Source organism: Pempheris klunzingeri, chromosome 13, assembly GCF_042242105.1.
Source record: "Pempheris klunzingeri isolate RE-2024b chromosome 13, fPemKlu1.hap1, whole genome shotgun sequence".
Lineage (NCBI taxonomy): Eukaryota > Metazoa > Chordata > Actinopteri > Acropomatiformes > Pempheridae > Pempheris > Pempheris klunzingeri.
In genome coordinates, this window is record NC_092024.1 from 18781078 (window position 1) to 18804056 (window position 22979).

Consider the following 22979-nt stretch of genomic DNA (forward strand, 5'->3'; position numbering starts at 1 on the left):
AATGTCAGTGTCCCTTGTATGGCTACAGATCACCAAACTATGACAAAAGACCTTTTTTCTCATTTTCTCCCGCTCCATCTGTCATTAAATGTGTGTGAAAATGCTCCGTTTAGATTTGGCCCCCCTTATGATGTCATAAGGAGATCTGCTGATCATGTGACCTCCTTCAGCCCTTCAGCAGGCCGACTGTCCCCGTCCACTGAAAACCTCCTAAATCCACCTTGCTGTCCCCTATTGTTTTTTCCTCGCCAATGCCAGCTCCTGTTGAAACGAGGATGTCAAAGGCGATGGTGAAGCAGCAGATTGTTCCCGTTCTTCTCAAATGGATCGTTCAGACAGAGGCTGACAACAGCTGCAGTTTGTATGAGGAACGTTGGACGTTAAATCATGTAAACCTGCTCTAGTAGGGCCTGCAAATACAAGTATGAACTTGAAAAGAAGCGAAATATTGGAGCATTAATTTCCCCTGCAGGATTACTTATAATAACTTTGGTGATCCTCTGACTTTCTATCTAGCGCCACCATCAGGCCAAACTTTTAAGTTGTCCAATACTTTGGTTAATGACCAAATACTGATAACAGGACAATACCATCAGCCTTAGCTGTACTTCATATTTGCTGCTAATTAAAATATGTTAGCATGCTGATGCCTCAAATTTAAAATGGTGTACATGGTAAACACTATAACTGCTATGTTACTATTTAGCTCAAAGCCTCACAGAGCCAATAGACTTGTTAACTAGTTAATTCAGCTTGTTTGTGCTTCTTTGTGTTAATCCCAACAAGTTATTATTAATCTTTATATGTATTAAAACATATCTGAAGGGGATCTTTAATGTTCATTGTAAACTATAAGCTCATGGCTCTGTTATCATGATGGGCTGTTCAGAAACCTTTTTCCTTCAGCTCACAGAATCATCCACAAGACTGTGTTTACATCCTAAAAAGAAAAAAACCAAGCCAGCCTTAATGCAATATCCTGAGCAGCTCCCTGCACATGAGGGGGGGCTGACTCCTGGAGAAATCTGATCCTGCATTGGGCCCTTTAAAGGAATATGGGATGAGTCTGTTGAATGGAGCTCAGAGTGAGTCCCACTGAAGTCTGCGCTCCAAAGAAAGCCGAGGACAGCGGCGGGACGGGGTCGACACGAGAAACACGGAGAGCAAATGAATGAGCAGTGAGGGAAAGTAGAAAATAGACGGAATGAGGAAGAAGTTATGAGCCGAACTGCGACGAATTACCGGGGAAGGTGTCCGTGAGCGGGGAGAGCCGACTGAGGGGGGAGAGACAACAAAGTCACAAGGTAAAGTAGCTGTGAAGGGCTGCGCTATGGAAGCCGATTTACCTCTTTCCTTCCACCACATCTCGCACTGTTGTTAATGCAGATGCCAGATGATACATTTAACCAAAACGTAAGAGGGTTGTTGGTGAGAGAAGCCGCATCTGGTTATTTTGGGAGATCTCTAAAGTCTGGTTTAGCTCTTTTTCTTTTTTTTTTTCGCTGACCGACGGTTTTATGGTTGCTACTATTCCACCAAGCCGTGCGCGTCTGGCACACCTGTTCCTTGTGGCCTTTTTTGGACAAAAGTGTGGCCACTGCTCGCCCTTGGAGTAGCTCTAAAAGCATTTATTTAAGCTATGTAAAGTCTGCATGTGAATCCAGAGGAGGAAAACATCTGCTTGAGTGCAAACTGTGCGTATTTATGTCTGCCACACACGCACACTTTTCGCTCCTCTCATCATTATGCGCATCTGGAGAGACCCTGAGAGGCCATACATCAATGTGACCCCTCCAGCAGCAGCCATATCTGTTTCTGAGCACCTTCCCAAGCTAAAACATGAAGAAAACATAAATATTGTGACATATAATGCATGGTTAGAGGTGACTTTTTACTATAACTCTGGGAATAAGGCTTCTGTCCATGCACATTGCTGCAGGCGAGTCAAAGCTTTTAAGTGGGACAGGAGAGCTGCAGAGGTAGATGTTTACACCTCAGTACAGAAGAATGTCAGGGCCTGTAGTTAAGGCTGAGACTGATAATGAGTGTGGTCAGTTTGCAGAGGCCTGTCATTAACCTGAGCTGGGAGAGAGTTTGCTTGCTGGCAAAAGGTAGGGGGAGAAGAAGATGTAGAGGAAGGAAGGAAAGGAGGGAGGGAGGGTGGGAAAGGTGCTGCAGGAGGAGAGGGAAGCAGCATAAGAGGATGGACGGTGAGGTGTAGGAAGAGGAGGGGTGAGGCAGATAGAGAGAGGAGGAGGAGGAGGAGGAGGAGTAAGACAAGATAGATAAGATGATAAATGGGAGGAGGATAAACATGAGGTATATTCATGATTTAAAAAGTAGGCTGAAGACTTGCATTGGCCTCTGTGGTGCTTTAAATGTCTAATTTGAGTAATTGCTGAGTTAAAACGGGCTTTTTGGTCAGAATGCTTAGAAGATAACAATAAAAACTAGGGCAAATGTGTTTTTTTTGTTTTTTTTTAAGGTTTCATTTTGCACCAAGGAACATGAAACTCTCTGTTTTCCAAGAATAGGGTCAAATGTTAAGAAATGCGTAGCTGCATTTGAGATTCCTCCCTTTATTTATAGGACTACATCCCAGCTGTAGTTGTAAAATGGGACCAAAATAGTGAGGCAGTAATTTAAACAACAGTGTGAGGCCTACTTGACCGGATGGGAGTCGACAGAGGTCTCCTTTGTTAAACACATGGGGCCGCTGAGGAGAAGATAAGGCAATATTTAACACACCCTTACTTGACTCCTCGTGCTCTCAGATAATTCATCTTTGTCTCCTTTTGTACACACAGAGATCTGCCACGCTGACACGATTCTGCAGCGACTGACCCAGATTTACACACATGCTCCTGTGCCGTTTGATGGGATGTCTTTTTATTTGATGGAAGGGGGGGTGCAAAATGTGGGGAAGCCAAGTTGGACCTCGGCAGAGACAACAACATCGGGGATTTGAAATGTCTGGTGGGGATGATATCACTGAACCACCTAATCACTTACATCACCGCAGCTGCATGCTCAGCAGTGTGTCAGCGTGTGCGTGTGTGTGTGTGCACATGTGTCTGTTTCCAATCTTTTTCTGTGTGTATCCCCATCTGTGTCTGTCTGTGCTCTGGTAAGCAAGCGCTGAAGAGTTACGACTGGCCGGGGAGTGTGTGCTTGAATATGTGGTGATTAAGGAAGTTCTAGTCAACGTGGGGACTGACTTGAGACTCGTACTCGTGGTCAGTGTGTCGTCTAAAGTGGAGCACACACACACTTTGACTGAGAAAAGGTTCAGCAACAGCCAGACAGAAACACCACGCACTGTCCCGTCCAAACAATTTTATAACAATCTCTGATAGCTTCCACATTTTGAATAAAAACTCTCCTTGCTGGATATCAAATCTCACTCAGTCTGAGGAATAACGCTGTTTAACTGTCAGTGTAATCAATGGAAAGCAGTTGTCGGCAATGGCAGCCATAGAAACGATCCTGCTGGGATCGTTGCGGTGGCGTTTCCATTCAGTCGTCTTCCCCAGTGTTTGCTCTGGCTGTGGCTGCGCACAAGTTCTCGCAGCTAGATGGAAGTAGAGAAGCTCCCTGGGCCTTTGCATCTTTCTGCAGCCAGGAGAGGACTCAACAGTCTGGGCTTCGGCTCCCCTCTACACCTCCCTACACGCTCGATCTGGGTGGCCCAAGTGTTACCAAACATGGCTCTGCCATGCAGATCCTGGAAAGCTTGTTTTTGTTGTCTTGGTTTTTTTTCCTGCCTCCCACCTCATTATTGCCACTATTGGCGTCATGTGCCAGTCATACAGACAGAGGAGATTCTTCTGAGGAGATTATTATTCATCAGATGGTCTGTAACGGTAGACTCTGTAGAAACGTGTCTCCTGTGTTTCTATAAGCCATCCCACAATGGAGGGTTACGCTCTTGCAAAATGGCTCCAATTTAAATCTTAGCGGTAACAAAAGCTACATTACTCCCACACATGCAGTGCAAATGACCTCAGTCTTGACAGGCTGGTGATGTGGGGTTGATTTAATCCTTCTGCACACCGATGCATAGAGGAGATGTGGCCTTTTGTAACCACTGGTTGCCTTCCCTCCTCATCCTGCTCATGAGAAGGTTTACCTTTACACTTGCTGATAATTAAGTCGGGTTCCTGGCACCAGTTGGCATGAACTGTAACTATACTCCTATGTCCAACAAGCAAGGAGTGCTAAAGGAATTGTGTCAGCGAGAATTAGCATGACAGCGCTGAGAGTGTTTAACCACCAAATGGCTTGTTTGCACCCAGCTGTTAGCTCCTGGAGGAGGGCATGGCCTGGCCTGTCCTTGCTTGCCCCAGTGTGGCCCAGCAGAGCTTTATTCAAGCAGTCAGATTTCCCCTTTTCCCCACGCCGGCGTCCTGCTTCACTTGACCTTCATACCCTCCAGTCTGCCCCAGAGAGAGACGGAGACGCTGGTTGCTGGACCTTGACTGTCCAGCCTGGGTACAGCGGTCGGCTGTCGAAAACCTCCACATGCATGACTTCTGTAATTTGTTTGCTAGGCCTGTATTTATGAGCATGCTAATTGTAGGGAGTGCCATGGTGCAGTTATAGTCGCCGGACTTTGAACGTCTGCTGTTCTGCTGACAGTGTCTGGCTGCACTTTGAGTCTGTCTGTATTTCTGTCTGAATACTGCCTAACTTTTTAACTTAATTTGGGTTCATTTTTACTCAATGATTTGTGAACATTCACTCAGAATCTCCTGCATCTCAACACTGTCCCTGGACTCCTGGAAGTTATAACCCCAAAGCTGATTCTTATGGCTACTTTTATATCAAGGTAATCAGACTTTTATTAAGCTCACACAGTAGGGCCTTAACCTTTGTGAATGAGTACCCTCCCCGAGAAAAATAGCCATCGGTCAATCTTCCTCAGGTAAAAATAACCTCAGCGTCCCAGTTTCCCACATTCAGCTATCGGCCCATTCATCCTCACACATTCTTTCCTCTTTTCTTTGCCGAGGAGAGCTGACGGCCCCCCTCTCTAGCTGTGATGGGACTGTCATGCAGAAAGACACTATTGTGCTGTGCAGGATCCCGTTTCAGTCTTGCCTTGTAATTAAGAAGGGATTGCGTGGCGAGGGAGTTGCGGATGGGGAGTTGAGGGGGGTTGGGGGAAACCAGGGGATTGGGTTAGTAGGTAATTTGGCTAAAAAGCAGAGCACTGACCTGCTTTGTAGTTGGCAGGCCTGGGAGCCGGCACGCATGAACCCAACTCCCCCACTGACACACAGCCTCCCTGCTGAGGTTTTGTTCAGTGTGTGTGGGCATGTGGAGAGACTGCGGACGAAAAGGAAAGAAAGGTTCCGGCGTATGTATGACCGTCTCTTTGTTGTTACATGTCACACAGCAACACAGAAAGTGAGAGGAAACTTTCATTAAAACTCATGTCATTGTGGAGTTATCACCGGTGTTTGCTTTACTCACATTTCCTCAGTGAATCATGGGAAGTGCGGTCAGCAAAGTGCGTTTATGAGGTTAAGTCACTTTTTTCTCCTCTTCTACTGTAAATGAAAACAGAAGCTGGAGTGCTTGAGGAAATACCATCAACAGACTATTTGTGTATCCTGCTTGAACTCATTTGTGACATTTGCTTCAAGTTAAGTATGAAGTATCACTAAGGACAAAGTTATTATTTTCACAATAGCGAAAATAATACACCCTTGACAGCAAACTCAGACCAGGCAAAGCATATATGTAAGAATAAGTGCTGAGCAGACTTGTGTTTTCTGTCTTTCAGTTCAGTTTGAGTCCAGAGGCAGAGCTCTGAATCCTCACCATGGCTGACGTGCTGGACAGCAGCGGCCCAGGAGCCGTCAGAGTGGCCAGCGTGGACTGGCAGAAACGCTGCATCGCTCTGGAGATGCAGCTGCTGAGGTTCCGGCTCCAGGCGGGGAAAATCCGAGAGCTGCTGGCAGAGAAGGTAAGACAGAAAATCCTCATAAGGAATTTAGCCTGCTGGAGCCAACTGCACCAACTCATCACAAGTTCAAGCTTTTCCCTAATTATAATAGAAGTGTTGACTAAGTGGAGATTTACACAATAATACCATGTTGCACCAGACAAACTAGTTCTTGAGTAACTAGTTGCTATCAAAGATTTACATCTGGAAACTGCCAGGCGTAGTGGTTGTGACAAAACTAGCTTCAGCTTGCTGATATACGGCATGAAAAAAGGTAACGCAGACTATGGACGACATACCTGACCTGATCAATACACCATTTAATTATAATGTTAAGCGGAAAGGTTAAAAATCATATTTCACATACCTGGAATTACAAAAGATGATCTGTTATTTCTTGTCAAACAGTCATGCCAGCATTTATAAAGTGTTCTGCAGGTAATTTTTACATATTGTTTTTACCTAAAACTATTAGTTATGTTGTGTCTTGTGATGCCTTGTTAACTTCCTGTTTACAAAGTTTATTTCTTTTTTGTGGGGGCATTTCTAGACTTTATTTGAAAGTGACAGAGTAGAGATGACAGGAAACAAGGGATTGAGGTGCAGCAAAGGTCCCCCAGCTGGACCGCCATAATCAGTGTCTTAACCACCAGAACCACAGGGACACCCTAGAGTTGTCTGAAACTTAGCAGTGGATTCATGAATAGCTGGAGCAACCCAATCCTGTCTAGAGTAGTTAATACTTATCTCAAAAAGTCATTTTCCTCAGAAGTTACCTCCAGCTCCCCCTGGGGGAACACAACATTCCCAAGCCAGATGGGAAATGAAGTTAGTCCGTGGAGTCCAGTGCGCTGAGCTTCTCACAACCAGAGGCCAGACACTATTCAGAGATCCGTATATTGTGCTTGCGATCTCATCCTTAGCCTCTCTGCCAAGAGCTTGAGACTGTAGCTGAGAGTCAGAGCAAAGACAGACCAGTAAATTAAAGCTTTCTCTTTGCTGCCATTGTGACAAACAACCAATACACCTAAAGTGCCAAAAAAGCAGGGTGCTCATAAAACACTTTATCAATAGGTTCTGGACAGAAAGGTAAGCGTTAGCCAGATTTTGCCTGCTTTGTTCAGCAGAAACTACAGCATGTGTCACATCCTTGAACTGATGATTTGAAGTGACTCTGATTTGGCAGAAGTCATGTAAAATAAACCGAATCTGTGGCTGTTTAAACTGTCATGCCACTTTCATCTGCAAAATAAGACATATGCCACAAGCTATTTTGCTGCGCAGATCCCACTGCCTCGTCATCTTCTCCTTCGTCTTCTGGCTGTGTTTTTATGTGCTTGATACATGCGGAGACAATTAAAGCATGTGAATCAGTTAGAAATGCACGTGCAGAGGACTGTATGTTTATGTGTGTGTGTAAAGACAGATGAGATTACTCAGCTTATTTGGTAAACATTTGGTCCACTCACTCTGTGTCATCAGAGGTTGGCTACAGTTTCAGCCAAGATGAATATTTAACATTCAACTCATCACTTCTGGTGCTTCCCCACAAGTTGGGGAAATAACCGCCAGCCTCCGGCCAAATGCCTGTAAAGTTGTGGTGGTTGTAAAGCCCGACTACCAGACACTTTGGAAAGTAATCAACTGTCATCAGGAGATTGAGCTCGGCTCTGAAGATTTGTTGGTAAAAGAGTGGAAGTGTTTGGATTAGAGGAAAGAGGAGGGAGTGTAGTAGCAGAAAAACTGTTCTCCTGCCTCCACTCTTCTTCAGTTTCCATTGGGGCTGATCGTAGCTTTACAAGTGGCCGTTCTTTGAAGACTGAAATAGCTCTGAGCTGCTTTTGTTTGGAGTGTCACAGTGGTACGCTTTCTGTATCATCTCTAACTCTGGAGCACCAGAGTGCTTCATTCAGTCAGTCAGCAGGATGTTTACTGTCCAAACATGACCCAGTGTCTGATAAGAACAGGACGACTCCCTGCTGTGTCCTCTGTCAGGTTCTGTCAGACCTCCGGCTCATCTGTGAGATCCTGTGCAACACACACACACACACACACACACACACACACACACACACACACACACACACACACACACACACACACACACACACACACACACTTACTAACTGTGAAGTTATTATTAAAGGATTCTTCTACTAAAACAATCGAACAGGAGGATCTAAACCAGCCAAAGGGATATTTCACAAGTCAGCAAACTGAAAAGTTCAGGATTTATTTAAGGATACAACTGGTGATATTGCCTATTTTTGTTATTGCAAACAATCCCACAAAAAATTGAATTGATCCAAGTGTTGTGTTGTGATCAGCTGATATAGCTTATTTCTTTGTGTTCTAGACCTCCGTTGCTGTCCAAACAGTATTAGAAATACGTCAGCGGGTCACACTCTTGCACCTGGTGACACGTTCCTTCATCATTATGAAGATGTAGCCTGGTTTCATATCTCTAAATCATCCTCCACATCTTCGATTCATTCAGCAATTCAGCCAGGCGTTGCTCTCATTGATGACTTGGAGAAACCATCAACAGCAGACAACTTGCAGCTTGCCTTATTAAAAAGTTGTACCTATTTGCTCACAGACTCTTCATCCATGGTGCCAAGAACAGAGTGGAGTCTAAGCTTTCTGAAAATGGACTAATTACTGTCCTTCGCTTTCTCTCTCTCTCTCTCTCTCTCTAGCATTTATTGTTAAATGTTCTTTTTGGCCATGTTGCAAAGGCCATTTAATTAATCTCTCAGGTTTTCTTTCACCTCTTCTCTCTTAAGCATGCACACACACACACACACACAGCACTGAGTGGGGTTTAAGTGGAGGCCCGTGCTGCTGAGTGTGTTTTCCTGACTTTTTCTGTGGGGGGGGTGGATGGAGGTGGATGGAGGTGGGGTGGTGCTGAGTGACTACCATTTCGTCATGTTATTGCTGTTTGGAAAGTCTGCTTCACGCTCTTCATCTCCTCTCTTGCCAAGTTAGGAGTGTTTTACGCATTGACCCACTTTGGTATGGAAAAACATGAAAAAAAAAAAGTTGACGTGGTTGCCTGTGACATGGCATTTATCCCCAGAGGCTGAGTGTGAGTGAGGGAGAAGAGAAGAGAAGGAGATGCCCCATTTGCCTTGTGAGGAGTGTAACAGGATGAGTACTCCATTTAAGAGTTTTTACTGTGGATTAGGAAAGTGCAATCGACAGCTGTCACATGGTGGCCCATAAAAACAGAAACTTCTCCACACAGAAAGGAGGTGGAAGAGATTGGAAAGTGACTCGGAGAGAAAATGGGATATTTTCTGGTGCCGAAGATTCACAACTTTACAACTAACAATATATAATTTGGCCTAAAGAAAGTAAAACAGCACGATCAATGCTGGACATTTTTTCTACACAACAGAACAGGGAATGACCTTCAAAGTAACAGCTGGATATCAAAGTCCACACTGAGGCTGTTTTGAAATGGAGCACTGAGGAAATCTACCAGAAAGTTTGGTTTAGAGTTTCACATTTATTTACAAGGCTGTCCCAGAATATAGAAACACTTTATTCAGAGGAATTTTTAAATTGGGTGGTATTCCCACTTCAAGGTTTCCTTTCATTACTTGGATAATCTAATACTGACCAAATTAGATTAATCTCTTCCATAAGCCTCACGTGGCCCGAGGAACAAAACGCTGTTATTTGACTCGGACCAGTGGTGTCAGCCAGTGAGGACGACTGCAGAGTTCCCCAGGTTCACATTTGTGTGTGTAAATATTTATTTTCATGAGAGGATTAGTTTGAATCATCTTCTTTTAGATAGTTCATATGGTTTATGTTAAGGTTGTTTAGCTTTGTGTGTAGCCTGTGTTTAGCCCTCGGAGGGGTAAGTTAAGAGCTGTGAGCTTTTATGCTTTTGTCTTGCATTTTACTGATCATCGGATGAATGCTTTATCAGCTTTCTAGCTGTTTAGAAAGCAGCATTCTCACTGTTTGATGCCGTTATTGAACTTAATTGAGCCTTATTTCTCCTTATGCTGTCTGTCCACTCTCCCTCCCAACTTTTGCACAGGGGTTTTAACAATGATTGAGCTGGAGTCATTGCTAACCATCAGCTGTGCATGAGGGTTAATGATTAAAGTTGAGAGGCAAGTGAAGCGCTCAGTGGACTGATATTGTACAGTGAAACCAATATTGGATTACTCCTTTTTCTACCTTCTCTACTGTGTTGCCAATCCGTACAACCAGAACTAGAGAAAGACCTTCAGATCCTTGTCACATGAATGGTACAAAAAAACACAGAGAGGAAAAGTGAGGATAATGCTATCAGTAGGATCAGATCTCTGTCAGTTAGTTTCTGGCAGTAACAGTAAACAGTGATTTAGCTGTGACAGATCCGTTAGCTGTCTGGGAAACAGATGATCTGGTGTCTGTAGCCTGCTCTTATCTTATCTCCACCTCCCTGGATATTATCAGTCCCTGTGGAATCCGTGCTGAAGGAGAGGAGGCAGACGCTCTGCTTGCCTACAACAATACTCTGCAAGACTTAATGAAGAAACAAAATTAGACAAATTAAGATTGACCATGACTCTGTTTTCAGTCATATTCTAAGTTGAGATAGCATAGAGTAAGGGATGCTAGTCTGTAATTGTCAATTGTCAATAAATCCTATGAAAAGACCAAACAATAATTCATATCAGGCTTTGGCTACACGGCAGTAGATGATAGTGAGATCAGTTCGTTGTTGGTTTTAGTCTTTTCATGGGATTTTTTTGGCAGTAAGAAAAACACAAAATATCGTGACGCTTATCCTTAAAGTCTGCCGATGCAACTCAAACTGCTAATACAAAGCTTTAGGAAACATGACTCCGACTGCATCCATTTTCAGCCTTCTCAGCAGCAGAAGCTGGTGTGTTGCACTGTGACCTGACACATGCTGGATTGCACACATAGTTGTCTCACGCCTGCTCAGCGACTCAACAGTTGGACTGTGCAGAAACTAAGCAGACAGAGACAGACCGAGAGATAAACTGACAGCACTAGTTTATGCAGTCTGCATCTATATCTGATAGCCTTAAGGTTACGGAGGCCAGTTTGTTATCATCAGGTCACCAGTTTGTGTAGGACCTCAAGGTAGAGATGATGTGTAACAGTGATTTCCAACCCGTGGTATTTCTACCCGGGGGATCAATATTTTTAACTAGCTCATCTAACTTGAAAGCATAAGATAAAAAGTTTTTAATGGTCATTGTTAATGGACGTTTGCGCCAAATATATCTTAGTATGTGTCAACTTTATGTAAAATGTGTCATGTTAGTTTGAGTTGTTAGCTGTTACATTAAAAGCCGAGTGTTATCCAGGTTGTGCTGGATCAGTGGACGGGAATGATTGATTGAAAGTGATCTGCTCCGTAAAACCAAAGTGTGCCAGGGGTGTAATGTGACGCGGATGATGACCCCTTCCCTGCTTCCTACCCTCTACTTCTGTCAGCCTTGCTCAGACAGAACCCATCTCCAGACTCGACCTTCATTGTGATCTCAGCTGCACGCCTGTGACTGCGTCTTGCACAGTACACACACCAGGACTATATGTTACCATGATGACACACACACACACACACACACACACACACACACACACACACACACACACACACACACACACTCCCTCTCTCTTTCTCACAATCCCATGACTCCCATGAAGGACCAACCTCCTGATCTCTAAATTATACTCTACCTGGATGTGGCAGCTTTGTTATCCTGTTAATGGCTCCTTCTGATGACCACTTCTCACATCTGCTCTAAATTGTGACTGCGGAGGTTCACCTAAAGTGCTTGCTTGCCTCTCTTCTTTTTTGCCATTTAAACGGAGGACAAAGTGCTGTTTGCGCTTTGGCTCAAGCTCGATAAAACCTCTGACTCTGGATGAAGGGTTTTGACCTTAAGGTGAGGAGTCATGCAGCCACTAAACGTCAACATGCGCTCTGGCTTCAGTAAGTGTTGACCTGGCTGCCAGGAAGTGTTCAAATGTTGTGAGTGGTGGATTCTGGGAATGAGACGGCCTTTACGGAGGTGACGAGAAGGGAGAAAGAAAGAAACAAAGGAAAGGGAAACAAAGATGACTGGGAGGAATTCAAATGCAATCTCTTAAGCAGAGTGAATCCATTAGTATGTTGGTTCTCCTTTCACGTGGGTCACTGAACACAGACCTGTGTTGAAGTTGTGTGTGTGCAAGAATTTAGGGGCATTTTTGTGCATGCACTCGTGTGTGTGTGTGTGTGTGTGTGTGTGTGTGTGTGTGTGTGTGTGTGTGTGTGTGGCTTGCTGAGAGAGAGCACTTGCAGATGTGTGCATACTTGCAGGATGGACAGTGTTTGCCTTTGAAAGCATGAGTATGCATGCTTGCACAAAAGGTGGCGCAAGCTTGTGCACACACATAGTGGCATTCTTCTATCACGCTGTTGTTTGACCAGCGGTGTTAGTGTGAAAGATGGTCATCCTCTTCTGAGGGCCTCTCTGCCCGTCCTGCAGTATGACTGTGCCCTTCTGCTTAAAGCGCCGCTCATTGTTACACTGTAACATTATTGGATTTTATTGCTCAGAGGATTATCCTTCTGATGCCGCTTCTCTAGCCGGTCTCTCTGATGCTTGATCCCCTTCCCTCCTTAATGAATTCATTTTTAAATCTTTCTCTCTCAATCATCTATATTGCTAAAGCAAGGTTGTCACATTTGGTCTGTTCAGGCTTCCCACTATGTTAATCTTTAAAATGTCTTCCCTATGGCAACAGTGACTGGAAAGGATTAAGTGTGTCTGGATGCACCTCTAGCTGTGTGACTGTGTGGGCAGACATCCATCTAGACACGGTCTATCTGTCTAATAGGGTGTTTTGTGGCAGGTTATGCAATCTATCTTGCCGTAACCTGTCGTTCTGGGCTGTAAGTGCTTTCTTTTTCTTTAATTAAATGTAACTCTTGCGGACTGGCTGACCCGTATTCAGAGCCATGTTAACCTCTTGTGTCTCTATTCCAGATGCAGGAGCTGGAGCAGAGGGTGACGGAGGCTGACCAGCGGGCTGAGAGTGCTGAGAAGCAGGTAGAGGAGTTTTTGTCCTTTTGACCACAGCTTGTGAATTATTAAAGAACAATTCTGCTTTTCTTGAAAACTTGAATGTGGCGACGTCATCAAAAAAAGTCCAACAGGGCAAGAAACAGAAACATGATGACACACAAACCTCCAGGTTAGCCAAACTTCTATGGAGGAAGAATACAGAAGTATACGAAGGCAAACTGTGGAATTATTTCCAAACTGTTTGTACTTACAGACCAACTTCCTGGTTCAACTTTGAAAGCTGTAGAACATTTGCACCGAAGCTCTCTGAAAATGCTTCTAGCTGCTTCTTGTAGGGCTTGCACTCCCAATATTTGTCATTTGACATTTAGCTCTTAATGTGATGTTGTTGCTCACAGAATTATTACTGATTACTTTAACCACAAAGAGGTACTCTAAATAATTTGGCTAAACTGTTGGCTTGTTTACAACCTGTGTAAACATCTGACTGCTTGTATTTTTTGCCCAGTTAGACCAATTTTACCAAATTCTTAGATCTCAGCAGTTAATGTGGAAATTACAGTGTTATTACAACTGATAGAAATAATGACCAGAGCTATTTAAATTAAGACGCAGGAAAGCAGGAATTGTCATGAAAAAGTTTTTAAAAATTATTAAATTAAATGAAATCAAATGATGAATTAAACATAATCCTTGTGAGTGTAGTCTGTTTAACATACACAAACCAACATCCATCTTTTTCCTCAACAGTTGAATTTATGTTTACATATTTTGCTTTTTTCAACATATTGAGACAACAATTTGACAAACCCCGACCCTACTCAAATTCCACTCACTATCTTTTCTTGGTGCTTTCAGCTGCACCTCACAGTCTTTCTCCCCGATGCTCGGTTTGTATTTGTACTGAGAATGTCCATCAGCTAAGAAAGGTTGTGATTTGTGGTTGAAAGTGCTGGAAAAATCTTGTAAGTTGAAGTTGAATCCAAGCTACAGAATTAACTTTCATGCTAAGAAAGAAGAAAAAACATCCTACAATTGTGATCCATAAAAGTGGCAGTCAGTTGGATTTAGTGTTTTTTGTTACAACACTAAGTAGGGCTCAACCTTTGATGGGACTTAACAAAAGGAGAGTGTGGTAAGAAACCTCATACAGTCCACATGACACATACTCTGTGGCTCTTGCTGTTGTGTTTTATCTCAGATTTGCTGTCATTACTGGGTGCTCCAGGTGTTTTGCGTAGGTGGTAATTTAATGTTGCCCTTTCTTTAAAAGCAAGAAATACCTAAAGGCTTAGAGGCTCGTCAGAGTTGCCAAAAAGTATCCTCAGTGTTTCCTTCTTGGCTTTGTCTGGTGCCTGTCAGAACGAAATGAATCATGCAAATTTGAGCTTTCTTTTGGTCGTGCTTGTGCATTCACCTCTCTAATTATGCATTTCAGATCCATGTCATGGAAGAAAAGCTCAAGTCTGCAAACATACAAACCAGTGAATCGGAGAGCTCCTTATACAGAAAGTATCAAGACCTCACCAGTCAGCTTCAAGAAAAAGATGCTGCGATAAAGAGATTAGAGATGCAGCTGGAAAAACAGGTATGGATGGAGCCATCAGATAAAGAATAGAAATGTCCATTTATGTTCATGAAAAATAGTTTGAAGTAATCCACAAACCTGTGTTCTCTGACTGCAGATCTTAGTCAGAGCCCAGGAGGCAAAAATTATTGAGGAGAAGGCTGCCAAGATTAAAGACTGGGTCACCTTTAAGCTTAGAGAGGTAAGCTCACACATGTATAGATTCGTGCTGGGAAAGCCCTCAACTCTGCTGAGAGCGAGACTTTTTATGTAGCAATGAGATGCTTGTGATTAAAAATCTACAGCTTTTGATACACTTCAGTTGAGAATTTGAAAATGCTTATTTAGAAATGACAAACCATGTGAGACATAGCACTTATAGTTGTTGCTTAAGATATGAATGTGCTTTGTTGCAGATGGAGCAAGAGAACCAGCAGCTGAAAATGGCCAATGTGAAGCAGACAGAACAGATAATGTTGCTGCAGGACAAACTACAAGGTGAATACGGCTGTACAGGTGTTAGAAGTTTGGTAAACTGCACTATAATATGTACAGCCCAAGACGGCAGAAAGCAGTGACGTTTAGAAAACAATAAAGTTGTACTGCCTTTTTTTAATGCGTTTTTGATATGGTTATTTTATCCAAAACCATAATTGCCACATTACCTACATGAGAAAATGCAGATTCTGCCCTCTTTTTTCTGTCCATTTGAACTAGTTTGTTTGGGAAAATAAACTTTGATAATTACAGTCTTTGCAGCGTCTCTCTGTCCGACTGCTGTTAACATACATATTGAATTCAATATAGAAAAAGAAATATTTACAATTTTACACGAGTTCAAATCAGACAAAATCACAAATCCACAGAATATATTCCCAGAGTGGGAAAGAGACTGAGTTACTGGTGCTGTGCTTCCTCTGCAGCTCTCTTAGAGAAACCTGCATCCTCTGGATCCCCCGCCACCTCTCCTGTAACGGATATCCACCTGGTGCCCAACAGTCCGCTGTTTCCTCCCAGCTGTCCCGGCACACCACCTGCCCAAGACGACAGCTGGAGACAGACAGGTCCCCGTGGAGCTGTCACTAATATCAAGACCTCGCCAACAGGTGTGCTGCCCTTAGTTTATCTTAACTTTGGACTGGTAGCAGGAAGCTTTTGAAGCAGTGCTCTTTAATTCAAGTCTGGCTGGTCACATGACTGGAGCAGAACCGGTGACTGTGGACAGATAAAAAAAACTTCAGTCTGCCTGTTCTTGATTAGAGACGGGCAACATATGTTTCTATATACTGTGTATATGTTGGTAGCTAAATTATTGAATTAAAATAAAATTTGTTTATGCTGACTAAAAGTATTTTTCTCCATTATCTGCCCACTTTGCCATTCTTTTTTTTACTGAAGTATAAACTAAAATAGAAAAAAGTGTCAATCCTATGGGCAAAATTTAGTAAATTATTCAAATTAAATGTCGCCTCCTGCCCAGCAAAAACCTCCTCAAATGTGCTTTTAGCTTGTTTGTGAAGAATTGCAGCTTGGATTCACAAAATTACAACAAAAAAATTTAAAACACATCAAATGGCCATTGACTTTAGCTTCTTCACTTCTTCAGCATAATCCACTTTTCCGACGTTTATCCATACGTTCCTAATGCTCTTGTTGTAGTTCCTCCACATCATTTAATACATTACTTCTGTGTGTTCCTTTAACATCAGTTCCTCCATGGTATGTAGGCTTTCTCAGATGTTAATAATCTGTCTCCTCAGATGTGAAAAGGACTCCTGAACAGTCCGGTAAAGGGATTTGCCTCGGAGACCTCTCAGCCCGTGATGCTCTCTCTCAGCGTTGGAGCAGGGAGGGTCCCAGCAGCCCTGTCTCCATCAGTGGCCCATCAGTGGGCCCAGAGGTGCAGGCAGGAGGCTCTGACAGAGACAACTCCTCCGATGAGCTCAACAGCAAGTTCCGCTCTCAGTGCCTTCACTCGTCCTCCTCCTCTTCATCTTCATCCTCAGCTTATGAGATGGCCCATGGACCGAGCTCCCCAGAGTCGTCCATCAGAATAACACCCAAAAGCCCGCTCCTGTCGCGCTCCCCCTCCACCAACAACCCCTTCCCGAATCCTTCTGTTCACCAGTCAGGCACCAGCATGACGTTACCCAAAGTCCGGACTCCGCTCACCCCCAGAGACAGCATCCAGCTGGTGAAGAAGCATTACAGCCAGCCGCAGCCCAGCCTGGACAGACTTCACCACCTCAACATCAACATAGACATCATGACCCCATCCTCCACTTCCTCCACCCTCAAGAGCACAGGCACTGCCACCTTGCCGTTTTCGCAGGTTGTGGAAGAAACGGACATCGATGATGGGCTTCCTGACAGCATGGACGGGGTGGTGGAGGGGTCGGGATCAGAGGAGCCATCCCGGGATGGAGTCTCCTTTGTCGGACTCGCAGAAGAACTGGAGCGGCTGGACCCAGAAGTTCTGAAGCCACCAACGCCACCTTTACACCGTTTCCCTTCATGGGTATGAGAGACCAGTGTTATTAACTCAACCTCTGCGTGCTTTATTATTTCATGCTGTTAAACTCTTACTTGCAAGCATGAGTGATTCAATCAAATCCATTATGTTTTTGTGTCAGTCACTGCCAAAGGACCAGGGCTCATAGAAAGAGATGAAAGAAATATACTAATTTGCTTTCTTGCAGAGAGTTAGAAAATAAGATTGATACTTCAGACATTGATATCTCTTGTCTGTAAGGTAAATATGAGGCACAAAATCAGGCAAAAAAGCAATTAAATATTTATATAGTAAAGATGTCACTGCTAAAATGTTGCACTGTCTGAAGGTGTTTATAATGAATGTTTAATTGAAATGAAGAGGAATATTCCTGACTTTGTTGATCTCTGCAGGAGAGTCGGATCTACGCCGTGGCTAAGTCAGGAATGAGAGTATCAGAGGCCAGTCCTGGAGCCAGGGGCCCCGGACGAGGTGAGTCCCCCACAGTCAGTGACAAGAAATGTATTGTAGACAACAAAAACAGTTTTAACTGTGTGTGTGTGTGTGTGTGTGTGTGTGTGTGTGTGTCTGTGTGTGTCACAAGCCTGGGTGGTTGTGGAGACGAGTCAGTGCTGTGAAGTGAGATGTCATTCAGCTGATGCTAAAGCTGCTGTGGAGGTGTGTGTGTGGTTGGTTTGGATCTGTCATTGCCTCCTTTGATGTCACTTCCTCTGGCCTGAGGCTCCGCACACCTGCACAGGTGTGGACTCCTCCTCGGGAGGCTGTTCAGATCCCTCATCTCCCATTTTCTTTGTAAAGAACCAAGGAAAGGCATAGGAGGGGGAGGTTTAGAGGAGCTGAGGGAGAGGCTCCTGTTTTAATCAGCTGTGATGAAAGGATGTGGTCTCGATGTAATTACTGCTATGCTTTCTGTCCCGGCATCGTCCATTTTGCCAGGATGCAGACAGTGAGGTTTGACAGCACTCTGACTATTGAATGTCTTGACTGCCAAGTAGCTGTTATGGATTAAGTCATAGCTTGCTCAGCTCATTCAGGCTCCTCTCATGTTTGAGCCTTAAGGGGCATCTGTTTTTTGGTTTTGATCTCTGGCAAAATTATACCATGGACTATGTTTCAGTGCAAGACCATTTCATGTTTTTTTCTTTACCAGTCGGTAATTTAGAGGCATGCTGCAAATGAATGCAAATTATATATGAATTATATATCTGTTAGAACCCTTTGTATCTATGCAGACTCATGTAGAAATGATAGTAACTTTTGTTATTTTGTTTTTTCTGTATGTGCTGCAGGGTCTAACTTACCCCAGTATCCAGCGGCAGGTCCGTTCACCCAGTTGATCTATAAGAATATCAATGTACCAGTCTATACCACACTGAAAGGGGTGAGTGACATATTCTTTATTACTGAATCTGTGCTTTCCTTCTGCATGTCAAAGATCTGACTAGATTAGGTGGTGTTTTACCTCTCAGCACTTTGTCAATTGTTTGTTTCAGAAAGCCACTCAGATCAGCAGTGTACCACTACCTGATGATGACTCTGGGTCAGAGGACGACAGCAGCTCTCTGGCCAGTTTACGGACCTCCATCTTGAGCCCAGAGAGGAAGAGCAGCGTCCCTGGGAGCCCGCGTGCGGTCAAGAGAGGTGAGGATTGCAGATTACAGTGCAGACAATTTTGGATCCAGTGTTTTGGCAGCGTAAAGGTAGAAGTCCTCTTGTGCTTTTTCTCAACTCAGTTAGTTCTTCAGTTTATCTGGAAACAGAAAAATAACCAAACTTGGATGCATGGTTTTAAATGTGCAGCAACAAATCCAGAGAAACTCAGCACAGAGTTTTTTTTTCTGCTCACTAGAATGGTGTGCAGTTGCAAGAAGCTGCATTGTAAGCACGGAAAGTACCAAGATACTTCTGAAATAATTAACTGAAGTAGAAGTAGATGATGCAGCTTAAGGGGAAAGCAGAGTGCAGCATTCAGTGGCTGCAGATCTTCACCACTTAAACTGCTGGAATGCGTTGATCATCACAAACTAAGGATATCTAATAGTGATCTTGGGGTCTAGATTTTCCACTTAAACGTCTTCTGTCTTGAATAACGTGTTTGTTGGCTCTCGATCAATTAATTTATTTTCTGTCTTTATCTCCCTTCAGCTGCTTCTATTATGCCTTTCTTACTGTACCTTATGTATGTGCCATCTCCTGCTTTCATAGGTGTGTCCATGTCCTCCATCAGTTCGGAGAGTGATTATGCCATTCCTCCTGATGCCTACTCCCTGGACAGCGACTACTCCGAACCGGAACATAAAGTCCAGCGTACCTCCTCCTATTCTTGTGAGAGCACGGGGCCTGTGAGTTGAGTCCATCTTTTTATAGTGTATAGTTTTATAGGCTGTTGGCTGTCACCTCCTTCGCGTTGCTCCTCTATCAAGATACCTGAGAACACCGATAACATACCAGTTTAAATCAGCCCAACTCAAAGAAATCACTGATTTGTGTCTGCAGGAGATGCTGGAGAAGTCTGGGTACCTGCTGAAGATGGGCAGCCAGGTGAAAGCCTGGAAACGACGCTGGTTCATCCTGAGGAATGGAGAGATCCTCTACTATAAATCTCCTGTGAGTGTGTTTCAGTGTGAGCCTTCTGCCTGCTTCCTTCAAAGGTTTTGCCTTTTGCGCAGAAAACGTTGAACGACCATTTCAAAAGTTTGGGTCTAAACACCTCATCACCAGCAGTGTTGTCAATGTAAATTAAAAAAGATGCACATTAACGCATCTGTGATCATGACAGAATTTATAATTATGTATTTGGACGCAAATTGAGATTCCTGTGTGTGTGTGTTTTGCTGTGTGTTTTAAGAGCGACGTGATCAGGAAACCTCAGGGTCAGATTGAGCTGAACTCATCCTGCCGTATCGTTCGCGGGGAAGGAGCACAGACATTTCAAGTAAGTGGAAAACATATCTGACATCTTTAGCAAAGGATCCCCATTGTGCTTAACTTTGAGTGAGAATATTCCAGTGCGAGGGAAGTATGATTTCCCTGTGCACTTTTAAAGGCTATATAAAGAATTGAAATGTTAGGTAATTTTTTATAGATCTACAATTCAGAAGACTGTGGCATGAAAGAAAAATATAAAAACAGTTGTTAGAGGGCACACGCAGCCACACACACCAGCAGCCTTATTATAGAACAGCATCGCAGTAGAGCTTTACGGCTGCATACCAGAGAAGCAGCTTAAAATGACATCAGGTATAGCATTGGCCTGGAATGTTTTCCTGGCTCTCCAGAAGCTGATTCTGATCTCCTCTGACACGATGATACTATCTCAGTCTGCTCGGTCTCAGCATTTTTCCCCATATTTCTCCCTCTTGTGTAATCAGTTGATCACAGAGAAGAAGACCTTCTATCTGACCGCCGATTCACCCAACATCCTGGAGGAGTGGATCCGGGTTCTGCAGAACATACTCAAAGTCCAAGCCAGCAGCCCAGTTACCGTGGAGACCACCGCCAAGCCCACAGTGAGAGGTTGGCTTACAAAGGTCAGGACACAGAAGTCATCGTAAATCAATTAAACGGTTTTGCTTACTTGCTTTTTTGCCGAGCTTTAGATATTAAGATCAGTACCCCTCTAATGTCTGTAAGCTAAATATGAAGCTACTACTGGGAGATAATTATTTTAGCTTGGCATAAAGACTGGAAACAGGGGGAAACAGCTTGCTTGGCTCTGACTGAAGGTAAAATATCTTCCTCTACCTGACAACCTCTAAAGTGCATTAATTAAGATATGATTGCGGCTGCTGACCATAGCTTCATATTTAGTGTACATATATGAGAGTGGTATTAATCTTCTCATCTATCTCTTTAAGTATTTCTGTATGACATGAAATACTCATGTTACTCATATGCGTACCATGAAGTCCGTATATCAGTAGTCTGGGTTCAAACCCCCTCTTTCTCATCTGCCTTGCTGGTCTCTCTCTGTCAATACCAATAAAAGAATCTTTAAAAATAAGTAAGTTAATGAAGAAATATTCATAAAAGCTAGCAAACAAGTTATTATTTAACAGGAGTATAACGCTGAAGACTTGGAGAGCATTGAAGGCTTGACCATTTTTAAGGGCTGCAACTACCAATTAGTTAGTTATTTATCCTTTATATAGTTCCAAGTGGTATAGATTAGGCAGGCTTTCTCCGTGAAGAGGATGCCAGGAATAATTTTCAGGCTTAACGTCCTCCTTCAGACAGATATAAAAGCGTCTGTCACTGGGGTGAGGAGGGTTTGACAGAGCACTCTTCAAGCAGATTCTTGAAAAGCCTTCTTCACGTTGGGACACGGCTGAAAGGCCTGACCTGCTGGAATGCTTGAGATCTTCTTCCCTTCCACCCTCCTCTACCCCCTGCTTTTCCCTAGCCTAAGAGAGTCTGTTGGTCAAGTTAAGACACTCAAACATCTGATGGCTGTGTGTGATGGGTCTCTGACAGACAACCTCAAGCTGAGATGATGGAGCCCTCGTCCTCTCGCCAAACCCCCCCCACCCCAATCCCTTCCTGAGAGTTGCCTTTGATCTGCTGGTTATGACGTGATCTCAGTTCAGACAGGGGCTGCCCTGCCTCTCGGTGCAGTAAACCCCGGTGACCCCATCTGAGGGATGCACAGCTGGCTTTGTGTTGACAGCATCCTGCAGTGACATCATCGCTCCATTCATATTCCTAAAACTCTCTGACAGAAGTCTGTAGCAGAAAGCGCGGTTTAATCATCATCTGAAGCTACAATCCTGGTTAAAGTGAATTAGAAGCATCAAGGGAATCAAGCCTGTTTACATTTGGCAGGAGTCAATCGTCACAGTGCTTTGGAAACCAAAAAAAGTTTGCATGTTCAAACTAATTCATTAAAGTCAGCTAGAGAACCATTTACGATAAATTTAACTAACATCTCTCAAGCTTTTAAGCTTTTTTCTTTGGTCTGAGTTTCAAAGAAAACAACAAAAAACTATATTGCTTTATATTTATTTCTGCTTTGAACACAGCCACACTTGTCCTGATACTTGTCTCATATTTCCTATGCCATTGTCTTCTTGTTTCAGGTCAAACATGGACACTCTAAGCTGGTGTGGTGTTCTTTGGTTGGAAAAGTCTTCTATTACTATCGTAACCAGGAAGACAAGGTTCTCAAAACTCTCCTTTAATTTAGTCTTTTGTTAGCGATTAACACCTGCATCAAAAAGGGTCGCAAATACATGCTGTTGTGTTAATCTGTACTGACTCATAGACAAATAAACGATAAGTTAATTCAACTGTTGCGTCGATAAGAAAAAAAAGGTGTAATGATTTAATCAAACACTTACCTCCATCACAACCTCCATCTTTTGTTTACTGATTTTCTTTTTTTCTATTAGCTGCCTCTGGGTCAGCTGCAGATGCGGGAGGCCTCAGTACAGGAGGTGGATCGGTCCTGTGACTCGGATGAGGACTATGAAACAGGCAGTCGAGGTTTCCTCTCCTCCCACTGCACCTTAGTGGTCCAACCAAGAGACCAGAGCCCCACATACCTGCTGATCGGCACCAAGCAGGAGAAGGTACTGGATCAGAGGATGTCGTAATAAAACTGTAATTTATCCTTAAGTGCAGGAATCAAACTATGTTTTGGTTATTCATTTCTGTTTGTACATCACTGAGTATTCTTTTTCTACACAGGATACATGGCTGTATCACCTGACTGTGGCAGCGGGCAGCAGTGCAACCTTCAAAGTGGGCACAGAGTACGAGCAGCTCATTGGTAAACTCCTTGATGCAGAGGGAGACCCAGGTGAGAATCACACTGCACAGCAGCATCATTAGTAACTGCAGCAGTCATCTGTGACCAGTATCTTTTCCTATGTTAAGAGTAATGACAATCAATGTTTA

General features: G+C 43.6%; 1 protein-coding gene across 2 annotated transcripts in view; it reads left to right on the forward strand.

The window, feature by feature from the left end:
- The first annotated feature begins 1101 nt into the window (after positions 1–1101).
- Positions 1102–22979, forward strand: part of plekhh1 (pleckstrin homology domain containing, family H (with MyTH4 domain) member 1) — a 30094-nt gene continuing 8216 nt past the window's right edge. Inside the window, exons 1-18 of one of the 2 annotated variants that reach the window (XM_070841973.1) lie at positions 1102–1304; positions 5789–5971; positions 12967–13029; positions 14444–14593; positions 14691–14774; positions 14989–15070; positions 15496–15678; positions 16333–17090; positions 17477–17555; positions 18374–18465; positions 18578–18725; positions 19290–19426; positions 19581–19691; positions 19933–20019; positions 20456–20614; positions 22160–22240; positions 22472–22651; positions 22770–22881. In XM_070841973.1, coding sequence (XP_070698074.1) covers positions 5828–5971; positions 12967–13029; positions 14444–14593; positions 14691–14774; positions 14989–15070; positions 15496–15678; positions 16333–17090; positions 17477–17555; positions 18374–18465; positions 18578–18725; positions 19290–19426; positions 19581–19691; positions 19933–20019; positions 20456–20614; positions 22160–22240; positions 22472–22651; positions 22770–22881 — 2650 coding nt within the window. In that variant the 5' untranslated portion in view covers positions 1102–1304; positions 5789–5827. The remainder of the gene's footprint in view (positions 1305–5788; positions 5972–12966; positions 13030–14443; positions 14594–14690; positions 14775–14988; positions 15071–15495; positions 15679–16332; positions 17091–17476; positions 17556–18373; positions 18466–18577; positions 18726–19289; positions 19427–19580; positions 19692–19932; positions 20020–20455; positions 20615–22159; positions 22241–22471; positions 22652–22769; positions 22882–22979) is intronic. The other variant, XM_070841974.1, reaches the window with a different exon arrangement.